Here is a 25,604-nt window from a genome sequence, read left to right as displayed (position 1 = left end):
AGGTGCCCCATTGTTCCACAGCTCTTGCAAACATATCCTTTGAAGCGGCATGAATAGGCTGAATGGAAGCCGCTACAACGCCAACAAGGTGTGAATTGCCTTGCATTCATCCTTTGTTGCAGACTCTCAGTCATCTGGGTCACCTGAAGCTTGCTGGCAGTTGCAGACTTGTGGTTTCTGCCCTGTACATTTCTGCTCGCAAACACAGTTCCAGTTATTTTATGAACATTGCTAGTGTTATGAACTTGTGTGCTGAGAGATTTGTTTGGTGTTATCTGTGGTGGACATAAACACCTGTGCTATCGCAATGGCATTACTGAAGGTTGTTGTCTCTACAGTCAAAAGGATGGTCTCGTGGCCAATGCCCAGCACAAAAAAGTCTCTGAGCATTTGCTCCAGGTAGCCATCAAACTCACATTGTCCTGCAAGTCGCCTTCGCTCGGCGACGTAGCTCGCCACTTCCTGACCTTCAGATCGCTAGCACGTGTAGAACCGATACCTCGCCATCAGCACGCTCTCCCTCGAGTTAATGTGCTCCCGAACCAGTGTACATAGCTCCTCATACGACTTATCTGCGGGTTTCACCGGAGCCAGAAGATTCTTCATGAGGCTGTAGGTCGGTGTCCCGCAGACTGTGAGGAGGACCGCTCTCCTTTTTGCAGCGCTTCCTTCTCCGTCCAGCTCGTTGGCTACAAAGTACTGGTCTAGCCGTTCGACATAGGCTTCCCAGTCCTCACCCTCCGAAAACTTCTCCAGGATGCCCTCAGTTTGCTGCATCTTTGCATTGGATTCGTACCCTCGTCACCAGTTATCGTGTTCCTGACACAGATGAGACTGCACACAGGGAGGTTAAAGTAACAGTGACCTCAGTCTTTATTAAGATACTCCAGAGTGAGGAACAGGCCTTAGGGGCCAGCTTATATACAGTGCTCCCAAGAGATGCTGGGATCCTTTGGGACTTCAGGGAATGCGCTCCCTGGTGGCGGAATATGGGAGTGCATGCTTTACAGATACACAACACTTATCACCAATGCCAATGGAACCGTACCCAAGCACAAGTCAGCATCTTCAGGAAAACAGTGGTGGGGGGAGAAAATGGAGTTTAAAAATATTTTAATAAAGAGCAAGAAGCTTGTGTTCAATTTTATCTGACAGTTGGGAATGACAATTGAACCACAGGAATTAATTCATATGAATGTGGCCTCATTGTGTTTCTGAACAATTTGATTGCACAGCAATAACTGATGTATACTCCTGCTGTATTGTACATTTTTGAGGCTGAAGCCACTACAGCTAAGGCTCCAAATGCTTTAAGGTGCATTTACACTACAACCCTAATGCTGGCTTTCTGCTTCGCACTAAACTAAAGTTACAGTGTAAATCAGGACCCCACCTATCTCTAGAGTGAAGCAGAGACTCCCTGAAGAAAGAAATCTGAATGGCATTTTGTTCCAAGGTCTGTTTCACACCCACGCTAAAGTTGTGGTGTCCTTGCACACTCACAGCCTTCTTCGGTGCCATCCAACTTTCACTCTAGCAGCATAAGCAAGACCACATCCAGAGATGAATATACAAATTTTCTCATACCAGCCCCAAAATAATTGCAATATTCACTTATTTACATGCAAATCAAAACACGAATGTCTTAAACTTATATTTTCTCATGTAGTACTTTTTAATTTTTTTTCAGATTTAACAAGCAGCATTTAGCTATTAAAAGAGAATAGAGCGGCATTAAGATTCCTATGAAAATTATGTGCATGCACACGTGTATATTTTTACACAGTATTATTTAGGTATTGCCTGATGCTAAGGTACAAGGCACTGTACTAGTCTCCAAGTACAGCCCAGATAATCAGAACTAGTTAAAAAATATAGAAATTGGAAATACATCTATGCATGGCTAAAAACAAATGACAATGTTTAAGAGCTTGTCCCTTAAATGAAAATTCTCATCTCTGTAACAAACTGTATGTAAAGATATATCTTTAAAGGTGTTAAGAAAAATAGTTTTGAAATGGAGTGAAATATCAAAAGTACCTGCCCAATCCTTGAAAATAGTTTTCAAGCCTTTAACTTTAGATTGCAAACTACCACCAATTCATTACATGTTTACAAGTCAATTTTCAATTACTTTTGAAACAATTATAGAGGATAAACATTAAGTTTGCATCTATCTGGAACATTTTTGAAGAGAATGAGAAGAACAAAACATATGTGAATCACAAATTCAATACACTAATCGTTATACTGCATTTTGAGGAACTGCACATTATCTTTAACAAAACAGGAGTTAGTATAGAAACAAAATATGTTTGACATAGGAAGCCTGGCTCTCCACAAAAGGAGGAAGTTCAGATTAAAAGTTGCAGGAATGGGGACAGACATCTCTTTTCAGACAAACTGCTGTAAACCTGTAATCAAGTTCGATTTGTATCATTAATTGAATAAAGCACAAGTGTTTTTTTTAAATCAACTGTTTTCTGGTGCCATTCTTCAATGCTGCTTTCTTAATATTTGTAAACTGCTATATTTACATATCTGAACGTTGCGGTCGACATCCACTGTCTTATTTCTCATTGTGAACTCCTGCCCATTTTTACTGAGAATTTAGTCTGTGAACTCAAATTTTAGTGAGGGTAGAATTCTCCAAATGTGCTGAGTCTAAACTCTCAGTGGAGTTTAGCAACATTTCAACAAAGAACCATAACACATTTAATAATCATCAGAGAAGTCTTATAAAAATAAAAGTCTCAGGTACTTTTAAACTTATCACTTTAATGCAACATATTGAAAATATCCCACATTAAGAATACTTTTTGACACACATATATCCATTGAAGATACTGTTAGAAATCTCTTACTACCTGCAGACAGCCTCTCTCAGCTTCAATTTAAACTCAGGTTCTTCTGTGAGGAACATCAGTGAGACTGCTTTCTTGTATGGGCTCTGAGAAATTGTCAGAACATTCCCCTCACTGACTGGTATAAGTGACTTTTTACAAAAGCTGCACAAGAACTGATCTGCTTTTTTTTTAAAAAAGGAGCATTAGACTGGTCTCACACTGTGCAACTCCGAATTAGTCCACATGGAGCCTTCGTTACTCATAAATTTCAATTCTAGGCAGAACATATGGGATAAGCTATAACAACAATTTCTTCCCCCTCCATTCTTGTATGACAGATTGCTTCCAGCTATATAGCATGTGGTATTTTGCACTTTTAGTGGGAAGGATATTTCTTTCTCGCCACACATTTGACCTACATCATCATGGAAACAGAATCTCTCTTTAAACCACTGCCAAATAACTAGTCGCTCAAACCCGGAGCCCTGCCTAAAACAGGAAAGTTAATCATGTGACGAGGAAGGGGGTCCCTTCCTTCTTTTCATGATAAATAATCCCGTATGAATGCCGCTTTGCTAATAATGCTATAAGTGATAACAAATTTTAAAATACAATCAAATCAGCAAACAAAATTTGCTGCATTAATTCAACACATCAATCAAGGCAAGAAAAGAGAAGACAATCAAAGCATGAAACAAAGCAACCCCAGCAGGAATTATTTCAGTAAAAAATCAGCATGGGAAACAGGTTTAATCACACACGTCTTTCACATAAATCTACAGTACCTCAATCATATTGGACACAAAACCATTATGGACGATGGCTATGTGTATTTTAAAACACATACAAGGATTACATTAAAGAAAATGAAGAAAAGAAAATGAATCTTTAAAGCAGCATCAGACTAAGCAGCTCTCTAATTGGTATTTTTTTTCCAATCATTTGTAGTTAGAATCTTCAGATGCCTTCTCAGTGGCTTTAATCTAAGACACTGTTATATAATATACACAACCAGAGCTATGCTACATTAAATGCAATCACTGCACTAAAAATAAATAAAGATTTTAAAGGATTTACCTAGATTTATGGGGCATCCAAAGGCAGTATTAGAATATCTTGTTCCTCTTTATTGCTACATTCGGAACTGCGCTGTATAATTGGAAAAATCTGGAATTCTGATGCATACTTTTTTCTCGAACTATGTAGATTCACCCAGCAATAAATGCAATTCTGTTTTCTGACTTTCTACATGTCAATTAACTGCAATCTGGACAAGATCATACTGATTAGAAGTACAAAGGAATAGATAGACATATTATAATGGGCCAGAATTTGCAGTGGGAGTGACGACCTTTGAAATGGACTGCAAGTTCGCAATTTCCGTATGTGCTTGCACTTACACTGTCCTCGAATATGCAGCGTCAGACAGCAAGTTGATGAAGGAGGGTCCCCATCAGGTAGGTTCGTATGTTATTCGGATGCTGACGGCGTACTCCGTAGGTACGCCGCCGACCCCAAAATCTTAAATGAATTATAGTTCATTTTGTGTCATTTAGTACTTTTTAATGGCTGTTCTCCACACTTTTTGCTCATCAACATGAGTGATGTTGATGCTGCAGAATTAACTATTTCCATTGTGGGCACCCAAGGCTGGCTTCAAGCACTCTCAAGCCATGTCTAATACTGTTAGATGCAGTGTAAAACTATCTCTACTCTGCCCGAATAATGGCAGGCCGCCAGCAACATCTCACTCGGACTCTCCCTACTGAACGATTGCGGTATTTTTCTGTTTCTCACAGCAGACATCCTGTTGCCTTTCTGCTTGAGACTGCCAATTTAGTGCCGGTTAGTGCCAAATTAAGAGCAATATTGTGCTGTGGGTCCATGCCCATTCGAATTTGGATTGAAACTACCCAAATTCACTTCATGTAGGGCCCTTCGAAGCATGGGTTAGATTAATGCACAAACCCCGTGCATGGAACTCACCATAATTGCCAAATCTCGTGGATTGTGCTGGGATTGGCAGGAATTAAATATTAATCTCCGACACTTCAGCAAGAAACCCAGGAGAAAATAGGGATGTAGAGCTCAGCCAACTATTTCAGTCATGACACATCACACAAATGATCAATTCGTTGAAAGTCAGTCACTATTAATGCTTTTGATTTCTAGTACATTAAGAAAATACTTCAGTTATTATATTACTACAGTCAAAGTCCGTTGTAACAAACAACAGTCTTGCTGCCTCCATCATTCAATTTAAACTATCCAGATTTTAATCCTTGACAAAATTAACAATTCTTGTTTTAAATATAGCTAATGACATGGGTATATTTGTTCCAGATACTATGACGAGGCTCTTCGCTATATTGGTTCTGTATTAGTGTAAATAATGATGCCTCACTAAAGAACAGAAAGTGGACACCCGTGTATACAATCCATCACAATAGCAAATGTACTTTACTCCTTCCTGCATTTTTTAAACTTCCTCTTCTGAACTTTAGCATTTTGGTATTTCAACCAACTGGCTTTTCTTCATGTGTTGGCATAAATAATCAGTGAAGGGAAGCCATTTTACCATGGGGGTGGATCAGAGCCAAAATTGATCCTGTTTTCACTCAATGCACTCACACATATTTTAAAGCAAAGGGTCACTGGACAGCTATCAAGTCCTCCCTATCCCAGCTATACTAAAACCAATTGTAGCCATCCCACTGGTGGTCTAACTGACATCAGCTAACTCTGTACAGACTGGAAATTGAACTTGGGACCTTTCTGGTGTATGGGTCTATCATAATCTGTATGGATAAATATCACCACAAGATTGATCCATTCACCCCTAAAAGCTTTTGTGCTGTGCGAGTTAATTCCTCTTTGCTGCATAAATGTATACGACACAATGAAAGCACATATTAAACTTATTGAAGGAATGTTAATTTATGTGTACTAGTATTTACTTTATCTCACAAAATATCAGTAGGAAGTTACCCATGCTGGAAATGAATGTTGGAAATAGGGTTACAACACCGTAGCCTGGATTCTCCAAAACACACTCCCTGTAAGTGCAGCCGATCTCTGGAAGAGCAAGATTATGGAATTATCCCTAATATGCCATAAATTTCAGAGACGGTCAAGTCAAATGAAACACGAGCAGCTGTGTTGTCGTTAGGATGCTAAGACATGTTATAATAAGCAAGTAATTTACAGTGGCGAGTTTTAAATGTTAACACTTAGTGGTTTTGCTGGTTCTCATCTTGCATTGTGGTCTTTGCCAGGCTTTTCATGTTTCTCTCCTCTATTTAGTCATTTAAGGTTCACATCTTCCGTGATTGCTCCTTTCCCTAGTTCCAGCTGTTTTGATTTGCTGCGAGAATTCAATTCACAATAGTTGGATGGCACATGTGCTATTACGGAGATCTCTCCTTGTTACATTCCTGACTGGAACCCATGTTGATACATCTGAGGGGCAGTTTTTCTTTGCATATTACAATGATATTCATTGCATTCTGATGAAAGATCCCAACCAAAATGTGAACTTATTACTCACTTTCAGATGCTGACTGACCTTGTGTGTATTTCCAGCATTTTCTATTATTGTTAATCGTGTAGTTTTACTTAAAATTGCTACGAAGGTTTTAAATTAGATTTTTTTTTTAAAGAAAATGTATACTTACTTGCTAGCAAGGTCACATTCCATGAATTCAAGTCTGCACATTTTCAGTCCATATATTTGTAATATATTTTTTATACAAGTTAAGAGGGAGCAAAAGGTTTATAATGCAAATGTTGATTAGGAAATAGAGAAGAAAGGCTATGGAGAGCAAACAGTAATGTGTTCCACATGGTCAGTGCTCCACAGACATCTGAATTAGCCTTGGGCGAACTTTGCTTTTTTCTCTGCAAGAAACACTGAGGTCAAGGCCACGCTTGTGTACGGCAGTAAAGAAGTGAAGTTCAAGAATACCGTATGCCAGCCTGATTATGGTAATTGCAGCCTCCTGCTTTCCTGCAGAGATAGATACATACTGACATCAGTTCTTAAGTCCTTTGTTCATGGTGTTTGATAAATCATATTTATATGTACATCTGGCGCATTCAGATTACTGGAATCTTTCAGAGTCAACTAGTTTGTCACTTTTTATTTTTAAAAATGAATAACAACCTTGTTTAACAAACAGCCATGCCACTCAAAAATGTCTGTATTAGAAGCTTGCTCTGCTTTTAAGGTAGAAATTCATTTTGTGATAAAGCACAAACTATCATCAAGTAAAGATATCTGGTGAAAGACAAACCTTAATTTAACCAATATGACTGCTAATATTTCCTATCTAAAATCTATGCATTACTCATTAGATTAATGAATGATTTTGTTAAAATGATGTTAGATGTTACAAAAATACACAAATGAGAAAGCATACCACTAGAATCCTCTAAAAACATTTTGCAGACAAGTAATGGTTTCTATGGTGTGGAAAAATGTTAAGAATGCAAACAATTCCTGCTATTGGACACATGAGTGCTGGATGTTAGCTGTAATTAATGTAACTATGACAGGAATTCCACCGGCCCACATATTTGAGGCTTGGCAAAAAATGATGTACATGCATTTCTGCATTAAAAAGTTACTCTAAATTTTTTCCAATAAAATATCTACATTATACAAGATATTTTTAAATTTAGCTTCCTTTATACATTATCAGATTTTGAAAATGTACATATTGACAATACAAAATGATAGATGACCTATCGTGGATATGGTCTTCCTCATACTTTGAAAGAAGTGCATATGAGTCTGATATTGCTTTCATCACAAATGGAAAAATCAAATGGGAACACTGCTGTGTTAAGAAATTCAGGACAGATGGTCATATGTGTAACCTCATTCTGAGCCACATCTTCAATTCATTGACATTAAGTAACAAGAACAAAATAGTAAATGCAGTTCAGAAAGTAACTCCAAGAAGCAACATGTCAGAAAGAAAATTCATGATAGACTAAGCCGCTGCTTCATTTTGGGGGGTGAATAAGGCCAAAAACCAACATCTTCCTCATATATTCGACCTCTGCACACAAAGGAAATTATATCATAGTCGAGCATAAATGGCGCATTGTGATTTTTGAAGATGAATATTTTCAAGGTGGCCTGTAATAATGTTGGTATTTGTACTGTACAAGAAACTTGGGAGATGATTTTCAATTGCCCGTTCCTCACCTGAAAAATGGGCAGCCAGCAATTAAAAATCGAGTTGGGTGAGTCACCGGTGGGTGTGGGGATGGGTGATAAAAAGGGGGCAGGAGCACTTTAGCTGTCCCATTGATGCCCAAGGCTTACCTGATGCAATTTTCAGGCAGGCCTGTAATTGGCCAAACAGCCTGCCAGCTGAAACGGGCAGGAAAGAAGACTTACATTTATACAGCGCCTTTCACGACCACCGGACGTCTCAAAGCGCTTTACAGCTAATGAAGTACATTGAAGTGTAGTCATTATTTTATTGTAGGATACATGGCAGCCAATTTGCACACAAGCAAGCTCCCACAAACAGCAATAGGGATAAATATTGGTCAGGACACCGGGGATATCTCCCCATGCTCTTCTTCAAAATAGTGCTATGGGATCTTTTACGTCCACATGAGAGAGCTGACGGGCCTCGGTTTAACGTCTCATCCGAAAGACGGCACCGCCAGCAGTGCAGCACTCCCTCAGCATTGCACTGGAGTGTCAGCCTAAATTTATTTTGTGCTCAAGTCCCTGGAGTGGGACCTGAACCCACAACCTTCTGACTCAGAGGTGAGAGTGTTGCCCATTAAGCCACAGAGCGCTGATTAAATATGCAAATTGAAGTCCTGTGCCAGTCATAAGTTCCCGATTGCAATTTTGAGTACAAATGTGTGGAATGTGCAAAGTGGAAGCTCTGCCCAGTTGTACCAGGCATTGCGTACCCTAACCAGCGGTCTTTAAAGGGACCACTGGAGCTCACTCAAAAACAACCAAGGAAGCATTGAACTTTTTTGATGGGCCCACTGATGCAACTTCACAATTTTTAATTATATGGATCATTATTTGCCATGATATTGAATATCAGTCCATTTCCCTTGGGTCAAAAAAGTAAAGAAAACAAAGTGGAAATGAAAATCTCTGTCTCTTCATAAGATACTTTGTTGGTGAATGAGCAAATTTGTTGGACATGTTTCTATAATAAAAGGAAATGTGAATGCTATATCTTGGAAGTGCATTAAAGAAACCAATGAATGAGGGAATTCATATTAAATTTTAAATAGACAGGCCCTGTAACTCAAGAGACCAAAGATCCAAAGGTGGCATAACAATGCTCCGGTAGTAGCGGGGGCAGGGGGGGGGCGGGGAGGGGGAAGATGGGGCGGGGCGGGGGGAAGAGATGGTGTGGTGCGCATTCGCAGAATTTAGGGCCTGGATCTAGAAGAGTTCCATCCCTTTTTGGCGTCATTAAGTATAAATGAAATGAGGGAAATATATCAAACAATGCATTTCCCTCAGTTCTGTCCTTAGCAAGGGACTGAGTGTAACGTAGCCAAGTTTGCTGACGATACAAAGATGGGAGGAAAAGCAATGTGTGAGGAGGACACAAAAAAATCTGCAAAAGGACATAGACAGACTAAGTGAGTGGGCAAATATTTGGCAGATGGAGTATAATGTTGGAAAGTGTGAGGTCATGCACTTTGGCAGAAAAACTCAGAGAGCATGTTATTATTTAAAAGGAGAAAGGTTTCAAAGTGCTGCAGTACAGCAGGACCTGGGGGTACCTGTGCATGAAACACAAAAGGATAGTATGCAGGTACAGCAAGTGATCAGGAAGGTCAATGGTATCTTGGCCTTTATTACAAAAGGGGATGGAGTATAAAAGCAGGGAAGTCTTGCTCCAGCTATACAAGGTATTGGTGAGGCCACACCTGGAATACTGCATTTTGGTTTCCATATTTACAAAAGGATATACTTGCTTTGGAGGCAGTTCAGAGAAGGTTCACAAGGTTGATTCCGGGGATGAGGGGGTTGACTAATGAGGAAAGGTTGAGTAGGTTGGGCCTCTACTCATTGGAATTCAAAAGGATGAGAAGTGATCTTATCGAAACGTAAAAGATTATGAGTGGGCTTGACAGGATGGATGAGGAGAGGATGTTTCCACTGATGGGGAAGACTAGAACTAGAGGGCATGATCTTAGAATAAGGGGCCGCCCATTTAAAACTGAGATGAGGAGAAATCTCTTCTCTCAGAGGGTTGTAAATCTGTGGAATTCGCTGCCTCAGAGAGCTGTGGAAGCTGGAACATTGAATAAGTTTAAGACAGAAATAGACAGTTTCTTAAACGATAAGGCGATAAGGGGTTATGGGGAGCAGGCGGGGAAGTGGAGCTGAGTCCATGATCAGATCAGCCATGATCTTATTGAATGGCGGAGCAGGCTAGAGGGGCTATATGGCCTACTCCTGTTCCTATTTTTTATGTTCTTATGTTCTTAGCAATGCTGGACATCAAGGATGCATCATACTTGCTGGCATTGCTCCAACAGCAATTCTCAGAGTAGTGAACTCTCATGTGGGTACTTAAAACAAAGAGAAGACACCTTCCACTCTCATGTAAGGCATATACTGGCTACAAGATGCCTTTTATGAACCAAAGGTTCACTAGACTGATTCCTGGGATGTCTTATGAAGAGAGATTGAGTAGACTAGGGTTATATTTCCTACAATTTAGAAGAATGTGAGGAGATCTCATTAAAACATATGGGAACTGAAATTCAGGCCCGCCAGAAACCTGGCGCATCTTTGATTTTTAACGATTTTATCGCCGTATGGGAAGATGTCGACTCCTGATCGATATTCAGGTCTTTGTCGTTTTTTTCGACCAGTCTGGAAGTCAGTCATAATCGTGGCAGAAGTGCGGCTGTAAGTGCTGGTGAGGGGCAGAAGTTGTGGCGAGACCGAGTTTCCGCCGCTGTCACTCAGCTGCAGACAGGTCGTGACGTCAGTGCGCTTGTGTGTCACCACGTCTCTCCCCTTATTTAAAGGGAAGAGAAGCAGCAATTTTATAGGTTCTGCTATTGGGCCAAAAGGAAGCGTTTCAGCCGGGCCAGCGGCTTGGCACCCAAGGAGAGTGCCAGGCGACCTACTGGTGGCCCGGCCGAACCCGGGGCCATAATTTGCCAGCCAATCAGGAAGTCGGCCGGCAAAAAAAAACATGGCGGCTGCGACAGTGCGCCCTCCCAATGAAGGGCCGCCGCGATACCATGGCGCTCACACACAAAACAAGGTGCCCCGACGGGGGCACCACGCGGCGGATGAAAGATTTTGGCAGGTAAATTTCACGCGGATTGGGATGTAGGTGCAAGAGTTGGGCAGTGCGCACTTTGGTGACACATTTGCAGCGGTCGGCAGCAGTGGGGCTAAAGTGGGGACAGGCCGAAAAATTCCCGAGGTGAATTTGGATCATGGCAGCCACTCGATTCTGCCTCATGGCCGCCGCAAAACGGCAGTAATGGGCCTTATCCAAACCCTGAATTTCGGCCCCATAGAATTCTTAAGGGGCTCGACGGGGTAGAAGCTGGGAAGATGTTTTTCCAAAGCTGGAGAGTCCAGAACTTTGGGTCACAGTCTCAAGTGGAGTTAATCTACAGGACAAGTGGGAAATTGTTCAATTTCCGACGCCTCCAGTCCAGATCCAAGGTTGTTCCAACATCTGTCATTGAATTACAATATGCAGATGACGCTTGCGTTTGTGCACACTCGGAGTCCGAACTCCAAACCATCGTTAACACCTTCACCGAAGTGTACGAGAGTCTGGGTCTTACATTAAACATCAGTAAGACAAAGGTTCTCTACCAACCTGCCCCCGCCACACAGTACTGCTCCCCGATTATCAAGATCCATGACGAGACCTTGGACAATGTGGACCACTTCCCATACCTTGCGAGCCTACTATCAGCAAGGACAGACATCGATGACAAAGTCCAACACCACCTTCAGTATGCCAGTGCAGCCTTTGGCCGTCTGAGGAAAAGAGTGTTTGAAGACCAGGATCTCAAACCCGGCACCAAGCTAATGGTCTACAGAGCAGTGGTGATACCCACCCTCCTATATGCTTCAGAGACATGGACTATGTACAGTAGGTACCTCAAAGCATTGGAGAAGTACCACCAAAGCTGCCTCTGCAAAATCCTGCAAATTCATTGGCAGGATAGGCGCACCAATGACAGCGTTCTCTCTCAGGTCAACATCCCCATCATCAAGACATTGCCCATGCTCGACCAGCTCCGGTGGGCGGGCCACATTGTCCGCATGCCCGATATTAGACTCCCAAAACAAGCACTCTACTCCGAGTTACGTCATGGCAGGTGAGCCCCAGGAGGGCAGAGAAAACACTTCAAGGACACCCTCAAAGCCACCTTGAAAAAATGTAACATCCCCACCGATTCTTGGGAATCCTTGGCCCAAGACCGCTCAAAGTGGAGCAGAAGCATTCGAGAAGGCGCCGAACACTTCGAGTCTTTTTGCTGGGAGCACGCGGAAGCCAATTACAAACAGTGGAAGGAGCGTACGACAAATAAAGCTCCCCACCCACCCATCCCTCCAACCACCATCTGTCCCACCTGTGACAGAGACTGTGGATCCTGCATTGGACTCATCAGCCACCTTAGATCTCATTTTAGTGTGGAAGCAAGTCATCTTCGACTCTGGGGGACTGCCTAAGAAGAAGGAGTTGGCCATTTAGGACTGAGATGAGGAGAAATTTCTTCACTCAAAAGGTTGTGAATCTTTGGAAATCTATACCTCAGATGGCTGTGGATGCTCCGTCGTTGAGTATATTCAAGACAGAGATCGATAGATTTTTGGATACTAAGAGAATCAAGGGATATGAGGATAGGACAGGAAAGTGAAGTTGAGGTCGAAGATCAGCCATGATCTTATTGAATGGTGGAGCAGAGTCGAAGGGCCGAATAGCCTACTCTTGCTCCGATTTCTTATGTTCATATGTTTTCAAGCTTCATAATCACACTTCCTTTGAATGGTACATCATTCAGCTCTTGTACTGATGCCCTTGTCTCTCTACATTTGGAATGCAATCAAACAGACATTGCCTAGTTGAGACTTTAAGAAAATTATAGCATGCCCTGAATTGAGAGTATGGCAGACATCCTGGTCAAATGGGAACTAAAGTACAAGAATTGGTGTGAATGTGATAAACAAGAGTTTGAAGTACTGAATGTAATCCGTTGCATTTCTGCAGTGACAATGACCTGATCAGCTATGGCCACATGTAAATAATTGGACAAAGTTGACAAAGCGCTATCAATAAATTAACCGTAAGGAAAACATTCATTGTACATTTAGGTTCAATGTACATTTAATTAAAAAGTACTTGTCTTCATTGTATAATGCTGGTTTTGAAATAATGTATCAAGAGAATTAATTGAATTCCTGTCAAGATTTTGTGGGAATAGCTGCTTATCCAAATGAATTTGGTTAATTTTTTTCATTTGAGTAAAATATTAACTAATGGTTGAAAGAAAAAAAAGAGAAGTCAGATAAACAGCAATGGAAAACAAAAAAAAATGCTGTCCCGGTAATCCAAAGCCCAGCTGGATCTCTACACCATTATGAGTTGATACTGGCTCATAATAGTGTTAAATATAGAAATATAGAAATTTACAGCGCCGAAGAAGGCCATTTCGGCTCATCGTGTTCGCGCCGGCCAACAGAGCCACACAGCCCTCGGTCAGCAGCCCTGAAAGTTACATATGAACCGATGAACAATGAACAATGGCAGACAGGTAAAGAGCATTTGGCCCAACCAATCCGCCCCACACAAGTGCGACAGGGCATCAGTACAATAGCTGAATGATGTACCATTCAAAGGAAGTGTGGTTATGAAGCTTGAAAACATATGAACATAAGAAATAGGAGCAAGAGTAGGCTATTCGGCCCTTCGACTCTGCTCCACCATTCAATAAGATCATGGCTGATCTTCAACCTCAACTCCACTTTCCTGTCCTACCACATATATCGCAACATTTTGCACTACACCCCACCTGGAGACATGCAATCTCCTGGGAGAGGCAAAAAAAGTTAAAAACCCAGGCTAATTGAGGAAAAATACCTGGGAAAATTCCTCTCCAACCCATCCAGGCAATCAAAACTAGTCCAGGAGATCACTCTAGGCATGTTAAGATTCCATAATGTACTTACCATCGTGTCTGCGCCAGCCAACAAGAGGTTATCCAGTCTAATCCCACTTACCAGCTCTCGGTCCATAATCTTGCAGGTTGCGGCTCTTCAAGTGCACAGCCAAGCACCTTTTAAATGTGATGAGGGTTACTACCTCCACCACGAGTTCCAGGCAGCGAGTTCCAGACCCCTCACAACCCTCTGCGTGTAGAAGCTTCCCCTCAAATCCCCTCTAAACCTTGCACCAACTACCTTAAACCTATGCCCCCTTGTAATTGACCCCTCCACCAAGGGAAATAGGCCCTTGCTATCCACTATATCCAGGCCTCCCAAACTTTTATACACCTCAATGAAGTCTCCCCTCAGCCTTCTCTGTTTCAAGGAGAACAAACCCAGCCTATCCAATCTGTCCTCATAGCTATAATCTCCATTCCAGGCAGCATACTCATAAATCTCCGCTGCACCCTCTCCAGTGCAATCACGTCCTTCCTATAATGCGGCGACCAGAACTGCACTCAGTATTCCAGCTGTGGCCTAGCCAGTGTATTAGACAATTTAAGTATAACCCCCTGCTCTTGTATTCTATGCCTCGGCCAATAAAGGCAAGCATTCCGTATACCTTCTTAACCACTTTATCCACCTGGCCTGCTACTTTCAGGGATCTGTGAATGAGCACTGCAAGGTCCCTTTGTTGATCGACACCATTTTATGTGTATACCCTTTCCTTATTAGCCCTCCCCAAGTGCATTACCTCACACTTCTCCGAATTAAATTCCATTTGCCACTGTTCTGCCCACCTGATCTGTAGATTGATATTCTCCTGCAGTCCATGACTTTCCGCTTCATTATCAACCACACAGCCAATTTTAATGTCACCTGCAAACTTCTTAATCATACCCACTATATTCAAATCTAGATCATTGATGTATACCACAAAAAGCAAGGGGTCTAATACTGAGCCTTGCGGAACCACACTGGAAACATCCTTCCAGTCACAAAAACATCCAAAAAACATTAACCTTTGCTTCCTACCTCTAAGCCAATTTTGGATCCAACTTGCCACTTTGCCCTGGATCCCATGGGCTTTTACCTTCATGACCAATCTGCCATGTGGGACCTTATCAAAAGCTTTGCGAAAGTCCATATACACTACATCATACACACTACACTCATCGACCCTCCTGGTTACCTCCTCGAAAAATTCAATCAGGTTAGTCATACACAATCTTCCCTTAACAAATCCGTGCTGACTGAACCCTAATTCATCCTTGCCTTTCTAAATGTAGATTTATCCTGTCCTTCAGGATTTTTTCCAATAATTTTCCAGCCACTGAAGTTTGGCTGACAGGTCTGTAATTACTCGGCCTATCACTTTCTCCCTTCTTAAACAAGGGTACCACATTAGCAGTCCTTTGGCACCATGCCTGAATCCAAAGAGGACTGGAAAATGGTGATCAAAGCCTCTGCTATTTCCTCTCTTGCTTCGCTCATCAGCCTGGGATGCATTTCATCCGGGTCTGGGGAATTATCCACTTACAACGCTGCCAAACCCACCCAATACCTCTTCTCTCACTATGTCTATTTCGTCCAGAATTTCACAATCCTCCTCAATAGCAGTCTCTACATTGCCCCTTTCCTTTGTGAAAACAGATGCAAAGTATTCATTAAGAAGCATATCCTCATCTTTCGTCTCCACACACAGATTACCCTCATGGTTTCTAATAGGTCCTACCCTTTCTTTAGTTATCCTTTGCTCATAATATATTTATAGAACATCTTTTGGTTTTCCTTGATTTTACTTGCCAAGAATTTTTCATGCTCTCTCTTAGCATTCCTAATATCCTTTTTAATTTCACCTCTGAATTTCCTACATTTCTCCAGAGATTGAGCCGTCAGTATATGACATAAGCTTCCCTTTTTTCTTTATCCTCCCCTGTAAGTCCCTAGACATCCAGAGAGCTCTAGAATTCTTATTCCCACCCTTTTTTTTTAAGGGCACATATTTGGCCTGACCCCTCCGGATTACCTCCTTGAATGTCTCCCACTGTTTCGACACTGACTTACCTACAAGTAGCTATTTCCAATCCACTGTGCCCAAATCACTTCTCAGCTTAGCAAAGTTAGCTTTTGCCCAATTTGGGACTTTTATTCCTGGTCTATCCTTGTCCTTATCCATAACTACCTTGAATCTGACTAAATTATGGTCGCTGGCACCCACGTATTCTCCCACTGATATCCCTTCCACCTGCCTAGCTTCATTCCACAAAACTAAATCCAGAACTACCCCCTCCAGTGTTGGGCTTGTTACATACCTACTAAAAAAGTTCTCTTGAACGCATTTTAGGAATTCCGCACCCTCTATACCCTTCACACTATATTTGTCCCAATCAATATGAGTATAGTTGAAATCCCCTACTATTACTACACTATGGTTTTTGGACTTCACAGTAATTTGCCTACATATTTTCTCTTCTATCTCCCTTCCACTGTTTGGGGGTCTATAATACACGCCCAGCAGTGTGATCGCTCCTTTTTTATTTTTCAGTTTGTCCCAAATGGCCTCATTTGATGATCCCTCTAACATATCATCCCTCCTCACAGCTGTAATAGTTTCTTTAATCAATACCGCAACCTCCCCACCACTGCGCCCCTCCCTGTGCTGTCTAAAAATCCTATAACCAGGAATATTGAGCTGCCAAAACTGCCCCTCTTTCAGCCATGTCTCTGTAATGGCTATAATGTCATACTCCGAAGTGTCGATCTGTGCTCTCAGCTCATCCACCTTATTCTGTATACCTCCTTGCATTAAAGTATATACCATTTAGCACAGGAAGACCTCCTTGATTACTACTTACTAACCTTTGTTTCCTCTGTCTTACAAGTTCACTTTCTACATTCTTGCTTTGCAATTTCAGCTTTACTTCCTTCCCTATTGAATTTGTTCTCGGGTTCCCAGCATGGACACATCAGACAGGCCTATTTGATTAAACTGCTAAATTCAATATGTAATAAAATGAAAACTTTGACCATTAGACAACTAAATAAATTATTCCCTTTTCCCTCTGGCAAGTGTTAATTACTCATTTTTTCTCCAGACCACATATGGAAACTTCTCACTACAAACAAGAAATGTAGAAAAACAGGAGCACGCATTACTCACTGGACTGTCAAGTAGAAGCATAACCATAAGCCCCTGCAGGTTTGCACTAAGTCCTGGTACATTTCTACTTGATGCATGCTGAATAATGCAGTGCTTGAAATCATGCAACCAAAAACAAAAGGAATGTGCAATGAAAATTGATAGCATTATTCAATGAGGATCACACGTATCTTATTTATCAGCCCCCTACAGTCTCATGATGGATGCGAATTCTAAAAAGCCTAAGGGTGTTTTCTGCCAGCACATCTCTGGCTCTCGGGGGGGGGGGGGGGGGAAGAGAGAGACTGGGGGTGGGGGAAAGAGAGAAAGAGAGAGACGGGCCAGAGTGAGAGAGAGATGGGAGGGCAGAGACAGAGACGGGGGGGCAGAGAGAGAGAGACGGGGAGACAGAGAGAGAGACGGGGGGACAGAGAGAGAGACGAGGGGGGCAGAGAGAGAGATGGGGGGGCAGATAGAGAGACGGGGGGGGCAGAGAGAGAGACGGGGGGGCAGAGAGAGAGACGGGGGGGCAGAGAGAGAGACGGGGGGGCAGAGAGAGAGATGGGGGGGCAGAGAGAGAGACGGGGGGGCAGAGAGAGAGACGGGGGGGCAGAGAGAGAGACGGGGGGGCAGAGAGAGAGACGGGGGGCAGAGAGAGAGACGGGGGGGGCAGAGAGAGAGAGATGGGGGCGGAAAGAGAGAGACGGGGGGGGGAAGAGAGAGACGGATGGGGGGGGAAGAGAGAGACGGAGGGGGGGGGGGAAGAGAGAGATGGGGGGGAAGAGAGAGACGGGGGGGGAAAGAGAGAGACGGGGGGGTGAAAGAGAGAGACGGGGGGGAAGTGAGATGGGGGGGGAAGAGAGACGGTGGGGGTGGAAACAGAGATGGGGGGGAAACAGAGATGGGGGGGCAGAGACGGGGGGGGGAGACAGAGACGGGGTGGGAACAGAGACGGGGGGGGGGAACAGAGACGGGGGGGGAACAGAGACGGGGGGGGGAACAGAGACGGGGGGGGGAAACAGAGACGGGGGGGGGAACAGAGACGGGGGGGGGAACAGAGACGGGGGGGGGAACAGAGACGGGGGGGGGAACAGAGACGGGGGGGGGAACAGAGACGGGGGGGGGAACAGAGACGGGGGGGGGAACAGAGACGGGGGGGGTGGAACAGAGACGGGGGGGTGGAACAGAGACGGGGGGGGTGGAACAGAGACGGGGGGGGGAACAGAGACGGGGGGGGGAACAGAGACGGGGGGGGGAACAGAGACGGGGGGGGGGAACAGAGACGGGGGGGGGGAACAGAGACGGGGGGGGGGGAACAGAGACGGGGGGGGGGAACAGAGACGGGGGGGGAACAGAGACGGGGGGGGGGGGACAGAGACGGGGGGGGAACAGAGACGGGGGGGGAACAGAGACGGGGGGGGAACAGAGACGGGGGGGAGTAACAGAGATGGGGGGGAGTAACAGAGACGGGGGGGAGTAACAGAGACGGGGGGGAGTAACAGAGACGGGGGGGAGTAACAGAGACGGGGGATGGAGGGGACAGAGATGGGGGGAGGGGGGACAGAGATGGGGGGGGAGGGGGGACAGAGATGGGGGGGGAGGGGGGACAGAGATGGGCGGGGGAACAGAGACGGGGGGGACAGAGACGGGGGGGTGGAACAGAGACGGGGGGGGGGAACAGAGACGGGGGGGGGAACAGAGACGGGGGGGGGAACAGAGACGGGGGGGGGAAACAGAGACGGGGGGGAGTAACAGAGACGGGGGGGAAAACAGAGACGGGGGGGGGAAAACAGAGACGGGGGGGGAAACAGAGACGGGGGGGGAACAGAGACGGGGGGGGAACAGAGACGGGGGGGGGGAACAGAGACGGGGGGGGGGAACAGAGATGGGGGGGGGGAACAGAGAGGGGGGGGGAAACAGAGACGGGGGGGGGGAAACAGAGACGGGGGGGGGGAAACAGAGACGGGGGGGGGGAAACAGAGACGGGGGGGGGGAAACAGAGACGGGGGGGGGAAACAGAGACGGGGGGGGGGAAACAGAGACGGGGGGGGGAAACAGAGACGGGGGGGGGAAACAGAGACGGGGGGGGGGGAAACAGAGACGGGGGGGGGAAACAGAGACGGGGGGGGGGAACAGAGACGGGGGGGGGGAACAGAGACGGGGGGGGGAAACAGAGACGGGGGGGGGGAACAGAGACGGGGGGGGGGAACAGAGACGGGGGGGGAACAGAGACGGGGGGGAACAGAGACGGGGGGGGAAACAGAGACGGGGGGGAGTAACAGAGACGGGGGGGAGTAACAGAGACGGGGGGGGAGTAACAGAGACGGGGGGAGTAACAGAGACGGGGGATGGGGGGGAACAGAGATGGGGGGAGGGAGGACAGAGATGGGGGGGGAGGGGGGACAGAGATGGGGGGGGAGGGGGACAGAGATGGGGGGGGGACAGAGACGGGGGGGACAGAGACGGGAGGGGGGAACACTGACGGGAGGGGGTGGGAAAGAGAGATGGGGGGAAAGAGAGAGACGGGGGGGAGGAGAGAGAGACGGGGGGGGGGGAGAGAGAAAGACGGGGGGGGGAGGAGAGAGAGACGGGGGGGGAGGAGAGAGAAACGTGGGGGGGCAGAGACAGGGGGGGACAGAAACAGAGACGGGGGGGAACAGAGACGGGAGGGGGGGAACACTGACGGGAGGGGGTGGGAAAGAGAGATGGGGGGGAAAGAGAGAGACAGGGGGGGAAAGAGAGAGACAGGGGGGGGAAAGAGAGAGACGGGGGGGTAAGAGAGAGATGGGGGGGAAGAGACGGGGGGAAACAGAGAGGGGAGGGGGGGAAAGAGAGACGGGGGGAAAGAGAGATGGGGGGGAATGAGAGAGAGACGGGGGGGGGGAAGAGAGACGGGGGGTGGGGGGAAGAGAGACGCGGTGTGGGTGGGAAGAGAGACGGGGGATGGGGGGGGGAAGAGAGACGGGGGATGGGGGGGAAGAGAGACGGGGGGTGGGGGGGGAAGAGAGACGGTGGGTGGGGAGAAGAGAGATGGGGGGTGGGGGGGAAGAGAGAGACGGGGGGTGGGGGGAAGAGAGACGGGTGGTGGGGGGAAGAGAGAGACGGGGTGGGGAGGAAGAGAGAGACGGGGGGGAAAGAGAGAGACGGGGGGGTGGAAAGAGAGAGACGGGGGGGGGAAAGAGAGAGACGGGGGGGGGAAAGAGAGAGACGGGGGGGGGAAAGAGAGAGATGGGGGGGGGAGAAAGAGAGAGACGGGGGGGAAGAGAGAGAGACGGGGGGGGAGGAGAGAGAGACCGGGGGGGGGGGGGGGAGAGAGAAACAGGGGGGGGGGCCGAGAGAGACGGGGGGGGGCAGAGAGGGGAGGGTGGGAAAGAGTGACGGGGGGAGGGAAGAGTGACGGGGGAGAGAGAGAGAGAGAGATGAGGGAGAGAGAGAGATGTGGTGGAAGAGGGAGAAAGACGGAGTGAGAAGAATGAGAAAGACGGAGGGAGGGGTGGAGAGAGAGAAAGAGAGAGAGGGAGTGAGACAGATGGATGGGGATGAGAAAGAGTGACACTTGGGGGTGGGGGAGGGGGAGAAGAGTTGACGGGGGGAGAGAGATCGGGGGAGGGGGGAGAGAGAGAGACAGACTGGGGGGGAGAAGAGAGAGAGAGAGAGCCGGGGGGTTGGGGGGGGGAGACAGGGACAGAGACTGGGGGGAGAGCAAGGAGAATCGGGAGAGCGAGGGGAATCGGATTGGAGCGGACAGAGGGAACTCAGGGAAGTCGTATCATGTTCTTCCAAACCCCTTTACACCCAAATTGGGATGGGGGGAGTCAGGAACTTGGGCTGATGGGGGAGCTCTATCCTCTCTTGAGTCTGAAGTCAGAATGGCTCGAATTACACTTTGCAAAGTCACTCAGAACTTGTGCTGGGCAGTTCCAAATACACATCCTCCAGGGGGACCAATAAGAAATCAGGTTGTGTGATCATGAAGAGCCAATCAGAGCATTTTCAAGTACAAATAGCTTGATCCATAACCTGAGCTATTACTAACAAGACAGCATCTAATGTGGATAGGTGCAATATGTATCAATATATATATTATTCTTATTTTAAATTTAAAGAAGACCAGAATGTTTGAGAGGAAGTACAGAGTGAATATAGTGAAGGTGACATCAAAGTGGAGATATCAGATTGGATTTGTTTACGAGACCACCTCCAATTTATGTAGGTGTACAGCCAAATCGGCACCAGAATCAAATTTATCCTAAAGTGGGCCTGGCAAAATCAGCACAAATAAATCAGTTTAATTCACATAATATTGTCAGACATTAGATTTTGCTGAACATTAGATCTGACCTGACCTTCATTTCTTAATACAAGTGAGGTATTTGAACCAATAAAAGAGCAGCCAAAATGTCCCTCTGATAAAATGCTGTGGATCTAATGTGTGGATCACTGCTTATAGGTTTGATTATGCATCAGTATCTTTGATATATTTTTACCTGGCAAACTCCTCCTGCAAAGCTTGCATCTGAGACGTGCTAATTTCAGACTCCAATGTAACTTCACGAAGCCGCTTTTCAGTCTCGAGCCTTAAACATCTCTCTTCTTTCAATTCATGCATCAGCTTCTCACACTGGAAAATGCAATGAATGTCATATAAGTAAGTATGTGTCAAAAAGAAAGTTCGATGCATTAAAGACACAACTTCAGAAAACAAAAGTATCATCTCTGAATATTTACTGTAATTTTGTTGGTGATTTTATGATTACAAAAATTAAAGCATTTCCTATGAATAAATCTTTTCCATTTGGTTATGTGTTGAACAGACTCCTCAAAAGAATTCACATGAAGGGTACTCTATTTACTGATAGGGTGTTCTTCAGTGATGTTAGGAACAGCAAAAATGTGATATAGAATAAAGAGAAAGCTTCATACAATCACTGATAACATCCAAAACAAATAGTTTAATTGCAAGCAGTAGTCAGTGAAGAAAGTTTGAACATATCTCTTACTGCAAAAAAGAAAAGGAAAGACCTGGCTTGGATTTATATAGCGCCTTTCACGACCACCAGATGTCTCAAAGTGCTTTACAGCCAATGAAGTACTTTTGGAGTGTAGTCAGTGTTCTAATGTAGGAAACGCAGCAGCCAAATTGGGCACAAGCAAGCTCCCACAAACAGCAATGTGATAATGACGAGATAATGGCTTTTTGTTACGTTGATTGAGAAATTAATATTGGCCAGGACACCAGGGATAACTCTCCTGCTCTTCTTCAAAATAGTGCCATGAGATCGTCTACATCCATTTGAGAGAGGTGTGACTTTGGTTTAACTTCTCATCCGAAAGACAGCACCTCCAGCAGTGCAGTACTCCCTCAACACTGCAGTGGAGTGGGGTTTGAACCCACAACCTTCTGACTCAGAGGTGAGAGTGCTACCCACTGAGCCATAGCTGACACTATTAAACAGAACAGTTTAATAGATTACTTCAACATGAAATTATGAGAACATTGATCTGTGATGGACAAGATTGTAACTAGCAGCTAATAGAATAGTTTTTGTATTAAATGTATGCATGTTCTCATTTGAAAGGAGAGAGAAAAATAAAACGACTGAGAGATAGAATTAGAAATAGGATAGGATTTCTTAAAAACAAGCCCATTCTAAATGGCTACTGATCAGGATGCTCTCTAAAGTTTAATTTTCCATCTGGGAATTTTATTTCCTTTTTTTCTTCTTTGCTGCTGCGTCTTTCTGTTCTTTTTCAGCCGTGAGTAGTTTGGTCAATGTTACACTGCAATACTGACAGGTAGCACCGTTCTCCAAGGTAAGATTCTCCTGTCAAGTTCTCTCCCCTATGTCAAGAATCAGCCCTGCAGAAGGGTACCTCTTGTCGGAGACCCAAACTGCTGCATTAACAGCTGCCAGGAAAATATCTGCAGCTCAGATTATTCCGGCCCCCAAGCTGATGAAGGAAACATGGTGCAGATAGTAGGACAGGAGTGGGGGACTCCGAAACAGGGGAAAGAAACAAACAAAAGATAAAAATATATTCCAGTGAGGAGGAAAGGGTGTAAAAGAAAAGATAGCCATCTGTGGCTAACTAAAGAAATAAAGGATGGTATCCAATTAAAAACAAGGGCATACAAAGTGGCCAAAACTAGTGGGAGGACAGAAAATTGGGAAGCTTTTATAAGCCAGCAAAGAATGATTTTAAAAAAATGATTAAGAAAGGGAAGATAGACTATGAAGGTAAACTAGTACAAAATATAAAAACAGGTAGCAAGAGTTTCTATAGGTTTATAAAAAGGAGAAAAAAAGTGGCTAAAGTAAATGTTGGTCCCTTAAGAGGACGAGACCAGGGAATTAGTGATGGGAAACATGGAGATGGCAGAAACTCTGAACAAATATGTCGTATCAGTCTTTACAGTAGAGGACACTTAAAATATCCCAACAGTGGACAGTCAAGGAGCTATGGGTGGGGGGGGGGGGGGGGGGGGGGGGGGAGAAACTTAACACAATCACAAAGGATTTGGAACTCAGTAAGATAATGGGACTAAAGGCAGATAAATCCCCTGGATTTATGGATGGCTTGCATCCTAGGGACTTAAGGGAAGTAGCGGCAGGGATAGTGGATGCATTGGTTGTAATTTACCAAAATTCCCTGGATTCTAGGGAGGTCCCAGCAGATTGGAAAACTGCAAATGTAAAAAGGAGGCAGACAAAAAGCAGGAAACTATAGACAGTTAGCTTAACATCTGTGGTTGGGAAAATGTTGGTGTCCATTATTAAAGAAGCAGGAGCAGGACATTTGGAAAAGCAAAATTTGGTCAGGAAGAGTCAGCATGGATTTATGAAGGGAAAGTCATGTTTGACAAATTTGCTGGAGTTCTTTGAAGATGTAACGAACAGGGTGGATAAAGGGGAACCAGTGGATGTGGTGTATTTGGACTTCCAGAAGGCATTTGACAAGGTGTCACATAAAAGGTTACTGCATAAGATAAATGCTCACGGGGTTGGGGATAATATATTAGCATGGATAGAGGATTGACTAACTAACAGAGAACAGAGAGTCGGGATAAATGGTTCATTTGCTGGTTGGCAACCAGTAACTAGTGGGGTGCCGGAGTGATCAGTGCTGGGACCCCAACTATTTACAATCGATATAAACAACTTGGAAGGAGGGACTGAGTGTAACGTAGCCAAGTTTGCTGACGATACAAAGATGGGAGGAAAAGCAATGTGTGAGGAGGACACAAAAAATCTGCAAAAGGACTTGGCAAATGGAGTATAATGTTGGAAAATGTGAGGTCGTACACTTTGGCTGAAAAGAATCAAAGAGAAAATGATTATTTAATTGGAGAAAGATTGCAAAGTGCCGCAGTACAGCGGGACCTGGGGGTACTTGTGCATGAAACACAAAAGAATAGTATGCAGGTACAGCAAGTGATCAGGAAGGCCAATGGTATCTTGGCCTTTATTGCAAAGGGGATGGAGTATAAAAGCAGGTAAGTCTTGCTATAGCTTTATAAGGTATTGATGAGGCCACACCTGGAATACTGCGTGCAGTTTTGGTTTCCATATTTACGAAAGGACATACTTGCTTTGGAGGCAATTCAGAGAAGGTTCACTAGGTTGATTCTGGTGATGAGGGTTTTGACTTATGAGGAAAGGTTGAGTAGGTTGGACCTCTATTCATTGGAATTCAGAAGAATGAGAGGTGATCTTATCGAAATATATAAGATTATGAGGAGGCTTGACAAGGTGGATGCAGAGAGGATGTTTCCACTGATGGGGGAGACTAGAACTAGAGGGTAGGATCTTAGAATAAGGGGCCGCCCATTTAAAACAGAGATGAGGAGAAATTTCTTCTCTCAGAGGGTTGTGAATCTGTGGTATTCATTGCCTCAGTGAGCTGTGGAAGCTGGGACATTGCATAAATTTAAGATGGAAATAGTTTCTTAAACAATAAGGGGCTAAGGGGTTATGGGGAACGGGTGGAGAAGTGGAGCTGAGTCCATGATCAGATCAGCCATGATCTTATTAAATGGCGGAGCAGGCTCGAGGGGCCGTATGGCCTACTCCTGCTCCTATTTCTTATGTTCTTATGTTCTGTTAACTGCTAAGGGAGCAGGTTGGTAGGCTTGAGGCAGAGCTCAAAGAGTCCGAGGAGCAGTCAGCCGCAAGGGCCGTGGTAGGAACGAGACTTCTAGATGAGTTGAGCGAAGAAAAGCAGGAAAGGCACACTCAGGAGGAAACCTCCCATAACAGAAGGGAGTACCTGCAGTGTCAGGTAACAGAGGCCAAGCTCAATGAGCAGGTCGCATGGGAGGAGACCGCTTGTCTAGCGGGTAAAGTAAACAGACTGTTGTGGCAACCGAAGGATATTAAGACAGCATGTAGGGTAGCCACCAGTATGGGTTTTGAGAGTGGGAATC

At 45.0% G+C, this 25,604-nt stretch overlaps 1 protein-coding gene across 12 annotated transcripts in view; it reads right to left on the bottom strand.

The window, feature by feature from the left end:
• Nucleotides 1-25,604, bottom strand: part of LOC139259753 (nck-associated protein 5-like) — a 1,255,355-nt gene that overhangs the window by 579,827 nt on the left and 649,924 nt on the right. For all 12 annotated transcript variants that reach the window (XM_070875434.1, XM_070875435.1, XM_070875433.1 and 9 more), the window contains one exon: nt 21,667-21,800. In XM_070875434.1, coding sequence (XP_070731535.1) covers nt 21,667-21,800 — 134 coding nt within the window. The remainder of the gene's footprint in view (nt 1-21,666; nt 21,801-25,604) is intronic.

Source organism: Pristiophorus japonicus, chromosome 3 (genome assembly GCF_044704955.1).
Source record: "Pristiophorus japonicus isolate sPriJap1 chromosome 3, sPriJap1.hap1, whole genome shotgun sequence".
Lineage (NCBI taxonomy): Eukaryota > Metazoa > Chordata > Chondrichthyes > Pristiophoridae > Pristiophorus > Pristiophorus japonicus.
This window is presented reverse-complemented; position numbering and strand designations above follow the sequence as displayed.